General features: G+C 42.8%; 1 protein-coding gene across 1 annotated transcript; it reads left to right on the forward strand.

The window, feature by feature from the left end:
* The first annotated feature begins 934 nt into the window (after positions 1-934).
* Positions 935-9,823, forward strand: plin3 (perilipin 3). Its single transcript, XM_056414324.1, has 8 exons — positions 935-1,015; positions 4,100-4,195; positions 4,403-4,598; positions 4,921-5,003; positions 5,741-5,972; positions 7,768-8,111; positions 8,520-8,738; positions 9,128-9,823. Exons 2-8 carry the CDS (start codon positions 4,121-4,123, stop codon positions 9,260-9,262), a joined length of 1,284 nt encoding a protein of 427 aa, XP_056270299.1. The 5' UTR covers positions 935-1,015; positions 4,100-4,120; the 3' UTR covers positions 9,263-9,823.
* Positions 9,824-9,852: the final 29 nt, after the last annotated feature.

The raw sequence follows: 9,852 nt of genomic DNA on the forward strand, positions 1-9,852 counted from the left end.
TGAAAACAGAGCAACATCAAGCCACTGATGTCCACCAGGTGAGGCTGAAAGCTCTGGAAAATATCCAATGAGGAACTTTTAATTTTTAAAATCATAACCCAGTTAATTTTATTACCTGTATAACATGTGTGGACTTAAATACCTTGCTCATATGAATGTGCTACATCATGACAGGCCAATACCAGTGGTGGAAAAAATATTCAGATATTTTTGTGAAAAATTAAAGTAAAAATACTAACTTTAATTCACATGACTACATATAACACAGCTACAGTACTGTTCATAGTGTACTTATTATTATCATTATGCAGAAAAGGAAAAGGAAAATTACTATTGATGCATTAACATGGAACCAATACTTGAGTCTTTAAATTGGTTGAGATTGAGCTCATTTTAACTGCTTTATATACCACTGTGTAGTTTGATCTTAATGTATCATATCATGTGAACTGGTTATGATTTGTATGTAAAGTAATACTCTAGAATTATAAAGCAGCATATGATAGATATACTTAAGTGCTTCAAAGTTGTGCACAGCCCTTTGATATAAGCCTAGTCAATTTCCACTATACTTGCCAGAAGACATAGTCATCCATCCAAATATACAATCTCTGAATTTACAATGTTATGAATGAGTCAGACAATATAAATGGAGAGCATATCTTGAGAAATAGGGACACGTCGGCAAGGCCAGTCCAAACTTCAGCTGAGTGAGTGCAGGGATAAAAACATAAAACCGAAATAAACTGGGTTCGCAATTGTGTATTCATTTCGATTAATTGGCATTTGTTTATGATTTGATTGCACCAAATTGCGACAGCTGCGACTGGGACGTCCGTGCTGCGATTCAATTGGTTCAAAGTGGACATAAGATCCGCCTTCCTCCCTGTGACGTCATTGCGTGCGGCGGCTCAGCGGGAGAGAAGGAGGGCCTTGTTGTGGGCTGCTCCGGTTCATTGACCAACGTTACACTGCAGGTCACACCGGACAAGAGGAGCAGCAGGCTGCCAGTGAGGTCAGTGGCTAATGTGACAGCTTTGGTTTGTCTTTTAATTCAACTTCTATAATAGTGTCGTTAAGCTAACTTAGTTAGTTAAGTTAGTTAACGTTAACCGAGTTAGTTATTCACCTTAAAGTTCCCTTTGGGGGCTGAAACGACTACTAAATACTTACTTTGCTCGAGAAATTCGAGGAGGAGTGTTATCTGCCCAGAAGTCATGTTAAATAAAGCAGCAACAGATGCAGAGACGCGTGTTGTCTGCTGAAGTTTACAACAAGTCAGAGTTTCTCATCTGGGTTAAAGTTCATCGGACACGAACTGAAACAAATGACTGTTGCACGCGGCGCGAGCGCGCCCTGTAGACACGACACGGTGGTGTGTTCAAAAGCAACTAAAAGGGTTGGAAATAGTCATTCTCCGCAGAATTGACACGTGTGCTGCGGTTGAATGTTTTTTTCCTCCACAATGGTATGCCTCTTCAGACACTAAATATTATACGAATATATATAATATTGTGTTGGACCCCTTTAGGATGATAAATGCCTATTTGTGACCGCTTTACTGTGGAAATGAGAAGAAAAATTATAATGTGCTCAGAGCTCAAGTTGGTTTGTTTCAGATATTTTTAGAAGCTTGGGAAAAAAATCTAATATTTCACAAGAATATTGTGCAATAGATTTTTTTTGTGTGTGTGCTCATCTCTGTAACCATTGTATTGCCCCTTGAAGGGTCTTGAGACCTGAGGTCCATGTTCAGCTCTCACTAAATGTTTTTCAGGCTATGCCAATTAAAGTCACTGAACTGGGTCGACACTAAATACTCAATCTGACAGATCGGGGACAGCGATGGTGTCTTGGATCAAGAACAACTGTAGACCTCTTTGCCCCACAGACCAGACGTGAACTTTCTTTTTTTGTCAGCTGCAACACTGTTATGTGTCTCGATATTTTCCTGGAGATATACCAACTTGTCTATCATTATCATCAAAGGTCAAATATTGTCTCCGCTCTAAAACGGAGCATGACAGTTTTCTTTGATCTGAAAAGAGGATTACGTGTCAACATTGTGAGGATGTGACACACGTCTCATAACCCAATGAGTGCTTTTCTGGAGTCACTCGTCAGTGGGATGATTATTTCCGAAAGTCTAAAACAGCCTAGTGTGTGTTGCAACAGCCTTCCTCATATAAACGGTGTCAATGAACATTATCTCGGGTTCATCTCTGACATGATATCAGGGAGAATGGTGTCAGACTTTGCTTCGTAATAAAGCCAGTAAATGTCATCAACTGCCTCTTAGAAAAATGTGTTGCTCAACCGAGCTGTTGCAATTCATGTAGGTCATGTAAATATCCAAACCATTTGATTCACCCCGACATCTAAAATAATCTGTGGAATGATAAGACGGTGGTTCTGTGAAAAGGCCATCCGTCTGTGAGGCTCGTCTCTCCGTCAACACTTCCTTCCGTCAGGTGGGTGTGGAGCCTAATGGACCTCAGCGTTTACGGCATGTTAGCGACGCGTAACATCTGTGCGGCTGCTCTCCGCGTGCTACTGCCTCATGGTCCCCAGCCAGATGATCGCATGGGCCACGTCTTTCTTTGATTCGTCTGCCCCTAAACATCAGGTTAACAAGCAGTGTTTCAGTGAGTACAGATGGAGTCCCTTAATGTCTCCCTGTGGCATCTGGTAGCACACAAACAGATGCCGTCCACATGTTGGGAGCGCCAGCTATCATGTTTCGGGTTGGTTGATTAATGGCGTATCAGAAAATAATGAAAAGTCTAAATGTTCCTTTTTCCCACATTTTTCTCGGAACCCAAGTCGACGTCTTGAAGTATTTTTTTCCGATCTGAAACTGAAAGATATTCAGTTTTCTATCGCACAAGGCGAAGAAAAGCAGCAAACCCTCAAGAGAAGCTCAAACCAGAGAATGATTGGTATTTTTTCTTGGAAATTACGTTGCCAATAAACTGATTATCAAACTAATTGCAGAAGAGGTAAAAAAAGTCTATTGCATCAACCTACGGATTTAATTGTTTCCGCTCTACTAGAGATGTATAAACAATTGGAAAGTACTTTGGCCTCTGGGAAATTGATAAAAAAACATTGTTAGTTGCATACTTGTATTGCATACCATGAAAGAGGCTTTTATCCATATCACCCACTCCTACAAGAGGCCTTCCCTCGTGTCACACATTTTGTGTGAAGTTCATTATTTTACCCTTTTCTGACCCATTTTTAAGGTTGGATTTAGTTTCTTTTGACGGCAATAACTTGGTATTAATGGAATAGGGTAGCAATATTTCACTTGATTAATTCATTTGGCCTCGATTTCATTTAAAGCAATATTTTACAATAGTGGACTTGCAGTATTGCTCAATATTTCACTTAAGATTTTTCACTTGATTTAAAATGACACAGGTCCATTTTTCCCGCACTCCCTAATGGGAGCAATTCATCTCCAGTGTCGGTGGCCTGCTGCTTCACAGTTGGCTGTTATTCATGATTTTTCTATTGACTAGTCCATGGTTTTAAATCAGACTAACTTCTTGGAGCCGCCAAATTCTTTTATGTCGTCACAATCATTGCATTTGGAAACCAGGGTGGTTTCTGGATACACGTATAAGAGGTATAATGTTAAATCAAAGGGAAAATAACTTGTGACTGATGCCAACAAGACATGAGTTCAATTTGAGGTTGTCCTCATCACATACATGATCAGGGACTTTAATATAATTTTAAGACGCTAATCGCGGTGGGAAGAAAAACAAGAACAAACGAACTCCATTTTGTTACTTTCAACTTTGACATGGGTGCCGACTTGAAGCGTCTGCGTCGCTGCACCGTTTTTTTATTTTGCAAGTGCCGTTTCATCCTCGTTGCATCATCGGGGTTGACTAATATATGTACCACGGTTGAGTTGCCTCTCTGGCCACATTCTTCAACCCTCTTGACGGAACAGCGATTCAATTTTCCAAATTGAAGAGGCAATTCTTCTCTCGAAGATGGCCACTTAAACAAAGAATATCGGATGCAGTTCATATTGCATACCAGGCCGATCTCAGTTTTTTTTTTGACACTCTATATTCCATGACAGAGATTGAATCCAGCAGTCGCAATGGCAGACAGCGGCAAGACTAATGAGAGCGGAGCGGCGGCAGCGGAACCAGCACCAGCTAATGGAGACCAGCAGGTGAGGACCCTGACCCAAAATGACGTGCAGTACAAACCCGAGGCAAATCATGAAGTCGGATAAGTGGCTCGATAAGCCGCTCTAGGGAATCGATCCTTATCGGAAAACGTAAACTCCGTACAGAAAAGGCCTTGCATTGCACCAAATTTCACTTATTTATTTGGTATCTTTTCAATGACGTTAATGGTTTTTTTTTTTCTTCCCTAGAATGTTGTTTCCCGAGTGAGCCAGCTGACGCTGGTCAGTTCGGCGTGCGAGGTGGTTTCCAGCGCCTACAGCAGCACCAAAGACTACGTGCCCTTGCTGAAGGGAGTGATGGACGTCGCGGAGAGCGGGGTCCGGACCCTGGGAGCGGCTGCCGCCACGGGGTCAAAGCCGCTTTTGGACATCATGCAACCACAGCGTGAGTTCTCCTCTCGAGACGCAGGATATTATGTCATGTTTTTGCAACGACTGCATCGTATTAAACGAATAGCGAGAGCTTGTTGCACATTGATTGGTCAGGTCCACTTATTAAAATATAATTCTTCTTCTTGGAACAGAATTTCCAGGTGGTTCACTGGAGGTGTCATTTTCCTCTTTATATGCTTTTTAAATATTTACTGTAAATGGGAAACAATTACTGCTTGTGGTAATTTGCATTACCTCCTGCTAAACAGGGGGGGGGAAGGGGTTTCTTTTGAGTTTAAAATGATGAGTGAATTTGTCTTGTATCCTTGTTTCAGTTGCTACCGTGAATGAGTACGCCTTGAAGGGACTGGATAAGATGGAAGCCACGCTGCCTATTCTTCACCAACCCGCAGACAAGGTTGGAAAGCTATTTGGCATTCTATTTACCCGACTGATGGGTTAGAATTGTCTGGCGTTCAGTGTCAGAGGGACGCGTTCATAAATTCCCTGCGATTGTGTCGCTGGCACATAAGTGCTCCATTGTCTTTTAGAAATGAAAAAACCCAGACTGTAAAATGCAACAGTTGGGTCATTTGTCCCAAATTGCTATATTACTCATCGGTCCATCAATTAATTGACATAATCACTGAATAATGTGTATTTTGAGTTGTTATATGACATGCTATTATTTCTATGATTGGTTAATCGAAACGGATGCGTTGATTTGTCAGCCCTAACTGTTGCCCTTCATCACAAGAGGTCATCTTACAGAGTGACAGCCCGACTTGCACATCCGTGTAGACGCTTCAAACATCGCTGCAGTCGTTATCTCGTTGCATTACAAGTTGGACGCGGTCACGCGAGCGTTAAATGAACGTTCACTTCCGCTCCACGTGAGCGAGACGTTCTCTTCCAGTCGCACTCCAAATCGGTGAACGTCACTCGCCTGCATTTGTGACTGTTCCTTTGCACTCCAGGTAACCATATCAACAGAATTATTACACTATTTGTTTTGTTACCTGGTAAGATGTAGGTGTGATGAAATACTCGGGAGGGTATCCTCATCTTACCCTGTTGTCCAATGTCAATAAGAGCCGTGTGGAAATTGCCTAAATTCCTCCCCGAGCCCGGTTCATAGTCGCCTCTCGTCCTCAGGTGGTGTCGGACACAGTGGGTATGATGTACCAGTCGGTGGCGGGGGCCAAAGATGCTGTGATGGGGGCTGTGATGGGTGGTGTGGAGCTGACCCGGGCAGCGGTCAGCGGAGGTATCCTCAGCGCCATGGGCACCAGGATGGGCCAGATGGTCAGCAGTGGGATGGGCCTGGCACTGAGCCGATCCGAGGACTGGGTCGACCAGAACCTGCCACTCACTGAGAAGGAGCTGGGTCAGTAGCTGCATGAGATGTGGAAAGCATAATCGGTCCATCAAAAAACAAAACATGGGATGTGATGAACTCATCGCTGAAGCACAGACGGGGTGTTTTGGCAGTTGGTTAAAATAATGAGACTCCAGCTGTAATTAGTTAATTATGGGATAGCAAGCGGACAGTTATTTTTTATCTCTGGTGATATTAAACAAACAACTTTCGGGCTTCAAGAGTCTAAAAGATTACCTTTTTTCATTCCGAATGCTTCATAAATTATGCTGATGGAAACTTTAGTCGTAACAAAGCACTTTTAAATTAGATTTTGTGGCCTGTCTCGGTGGGAATGATGCCAACTCTAAACTTAGATTTATATTTGTTGGAATAAGTCTTAATATGTTTAATTATAAAACAAAAGCTATTACTTTCTTCATGCCATAAATTGAGTCAAGATCATAATTATTCGATTTTTTGCCCTTTTTTTACTTTCTTTTTACATTTGCCATTGCAAATAAAAGATGTATTTGATTAATTAGTTCCACATTGGTGTAAGAGAAAGTACATGTACTTTCAGTGGAGAATGAATAATGGTTCAGTTTTGCCTTAAAGTGGAACATTTTCAAGTTTAAGCTCAACGATTGGCCTTTCCATCCCTAAAATGACTCAGTTTTATTTCATATATTGTCGCTTGTGTTCACTGAAACTAATTTATTCCATTCCATAATTAATATGCATGAATGAAGGCATTTGACCTATTTTCAATTGACTTGAGTCAGTAGCTGACGCTGTCCTTGCCTCACTGATCTATTGATCAAACGGCACATTTGATGGGATTTGTGGGGGGGGTCGTGATAAAAGTGTTATATTCTCACACTGCGACTGGATCTGACACACATGCATGGTTGATGCTATTCATAGAGATGGAGGCGGGACATTCCCTGAACTTCCCCTCTGTTCGCTTGGCCCGTAAAGCCCCTACAATTTCCGACCCTCACGGCTTTGACACCTGCTACTGTGATGTCATGACAACCTGCCATACTCCGACGTAGCGGCAACACTCGAGAGGCAATTCTCTTCTCCGATTATGGATATGAGAAAGATGCAACTGCTACGAAAGTACCCGTAATGGCGGTGCTCTGGGGATTTTGGATTTGTACAGTGGTTACTGTGGCTTTTAACAGAGGCGCAGGCAGACGGAGTCTTTCTGCATATCCCTTCTCTTCCACAGACGGATGGTCAGGTTTTTAGGTGGCTCTCAGTTCTTTTGGTCTCTCTTGAGCATCTAGAGTCAAGTCGCCCAACTCTGAACAGATGCACCCGTTGGCACAGTGGGAGGGAGCCCATCGTGCCTTTTACCCACCACTCAAAACACGTCGGTCAGCTATATTACTCTCGTGTAGGCAAGGGGATGTTTTTCAAATTTTAGGAAAATTGTCAAAGTATAAAGAATTCACCATCATATGCATGAATTGGATTTATGCATATGATTGTGTATGAGAAAGTACATATACTTTCAGTTGAGAATGAATATATATTGAATTTGCATTTATAGCAGTCCCTGTAACATCCAGCATCAAAGCACCACTTTTCTTTTGCATTGATTGTTGACATGAAGTGTTTATAAGAAATGAATTAGTGTCACAAAACATGATATCGCATGATGTTTTCCTTTCTCCCTAAATGAATATGCAGTATAACATGCAGTGCTATAATCACACTTGTGTGCTCACGCCTGCATATTGAATGGCGTTTTACATTTCTATACATAAAACATCTCTTTTGAATATATATGAGATTCATATTTTCTCTCTCTCAGCTGCTGTGGCTGAGCCTGCCAGCAGTGCGGTGGCGGTCCCGTCGAGCCACAGCTACTTCGTCCGCTTGGGGAAACTCTCCGCCAAAGTCCGGGAGCGAGCCCTGGAGCTGTCCCTGTCTCGTGCTGGCAATGCCCGAGACGCCACCTACGCCACGGTGGCTCAGATTACCAGTACTCTGGACCTGCTGGAGAGGGCCCGTGCCGGCCTCGGTACCGCCGGTAACCAGATCGGAGGCGCCTCGGAGCAGCTGCTGCAGCGCTGGACGGAGTGGAAGCAGAAGCAGGCTGGAGCCACTAACACTCAGACTCAGTCGGAGCCGGATGGGACCAAAGATGAGGCTGAGGTCAGGGCTGAAGCATTTGCAGAGTGGACTTGATGGTTTCTAACCATTTTAGATTTGCTTTTGACAGCATTTAGAGTGTATACTTCACTGTACACATTCAACATGTAGAACCCCACAGTCTCTCGGAATACCACAGAATACAAATGAAAGCAAGCGAAGAACATGACAGTGATGAGGACCAATCCATAAAGTCATCAATACATGAGACTCTATTGTAGTGCCTGACGATGTGTTGTAATGCCTCCACAGATTTATGTGAAATAGGAGTGATGTTACATTGTCATCGGCAGGATTGAGGATGGGATTGCCTTGGCCTAAAGAATGGAAGAGAATTGATATGTGACAGCTTTAGTCATTGATATGCAAATCAAGTGTCTCTCTTTTCGTTTTCCACACTCCTGTTCACAGCAGCTGGAATGGCGCGTCCTCTCCATGGTGCACGGTCTGAGTGACCAGCTGAGGTCCGCGTGCTCCGGCGTGGTGACGAGTGCTCAGGGTCTGCCCGGCGCCGTCCAGGACCAGCTTACCAGCGCGAAACGATCAGCTGAAGAATTGCACTCCTCTCTGGGGACCGCCAGCACCATCACACCCGTCATTCTGGAGCAGAGCCGACACCACCTGAACCAAGTATTGATTGCATCACATTCCCGTTTACTGCAGTGTTTTTGTTTTGCTGCATCAGCATAGCTAAATATAGTGTTTTGCGTGAAGTTTTTTTTTTTTTCTGTGCAATCACTTCTCAGTTAGTCCTCCCATTACCTTTTTATAATGCTGTCTTATTACAGGAAAACCCTGCATAATTCACCAAAACAAACATCCACCAGGGGTGTCTGCTCATTCATATGCATTTATGAAACTAGGACAGTCAAGCTTATGTTATATTTAGCTATGCACACATATAACCTTGGTATTTCCTTCCTACCCACAATGAGATGAGCATATTTATATGGTAGCGTTGTTTTGATTCAGGTTAGGTAATGTTGTTGACGGTGATACTAGTATGTGCTTGTTCCCAGGTTCGACAGTCTCTGGATGGTGTCATGGAGTATCTCCTGAACAACATGCCACTCAACTGGCTGGTGGGACCTTTTGCCCCTCAGGTCATTGAGAAGGGCGATGGGGCGATGGAGCAGAGCGGACCACCCAACTAAACTGGCAATTCTTTGTATTTGTTTTTTCAATGTGGGTGACAGGAGACTGGTGTGTACTGTAGATGGGATGTTAAAATATATATATATCTCTGCTTGAAAGAGGCCGTAACTTTTCCATACGTTTTTGACACTTTGTGATGTAGATGTTTTATAACTGAAATCTCTGACGTGGCCATGGAACATTTGCACATCTGTTCACTTTATTGTACATCGTAAAAGTCAAAAGTATTTTTGTACATATGTACAAAAGTGCAATCTATGCACGTGCCAAAGACTTTCATTGGTGCCTATAAAGAAGTTCCATCCTTCCTAGAACCAACCCAATGCTCGACATTTCCCTTTGAGTGGATAAAGCGGCTAGACGCAATAAACTACATCTCAAATGTAGAGGGGAACAGTGTAATGATCCGTTTATAGATTATGCAGTTTTAACTTCAGTATTTTGTGCCAGCACTTTGACATGTTTCTGGAAGCAGCTGATTAACTCGACGTGTCAATACAATTCCGCCCCAGCACAGTATTGATGTATTGAATATATTCATTAAAAAGTGTCATCCCTTAGTGCTCTTGTTGTTGTTTTTATTTGTTTT

Source organism: Pseudoliparis swirei, chromosome 5 (genome assembly GCF_029220125.1).
Source record: "Pseudoliparis swirei isolate HS2019 ecotype Mariana Trench chromosome 5, NWPU_hadal_v1, whole genome shotgun sequence".
NCBI classification, from domain to species: domain Eukaryota; kingdom Metazoa; phylum Chordata; class Actinopteri; order Perciformes; family Liparidae; genus Pseudoliparis; species Pseudoliparis swirei.

Bases quoted from the DNA above. Each gene is read 5' to 3' on its own strand.
- plin3 (XM_056414324.1), top strand. From the start codon at position 4,121: ATGGCAGACAGCGGCAAGACTAATGAGAGCGGAGCGGCGGCAGCGGAA. The intron at 4,196-4,402 runs GTGAGGACCCTG...TTTCTTCCCTAG, and splicing joins CAGCTAATGGAGACCAGCAG to AATGTTGTTTCCCGAGTGAG. The intron at 5,004-5,740 runs GTTGGAAAGCTA...TCTCGTCCTCAG, and splicing joins TTCACCAACCCGCAGACAAG to GTGGTGTCGGACACAGTGGG.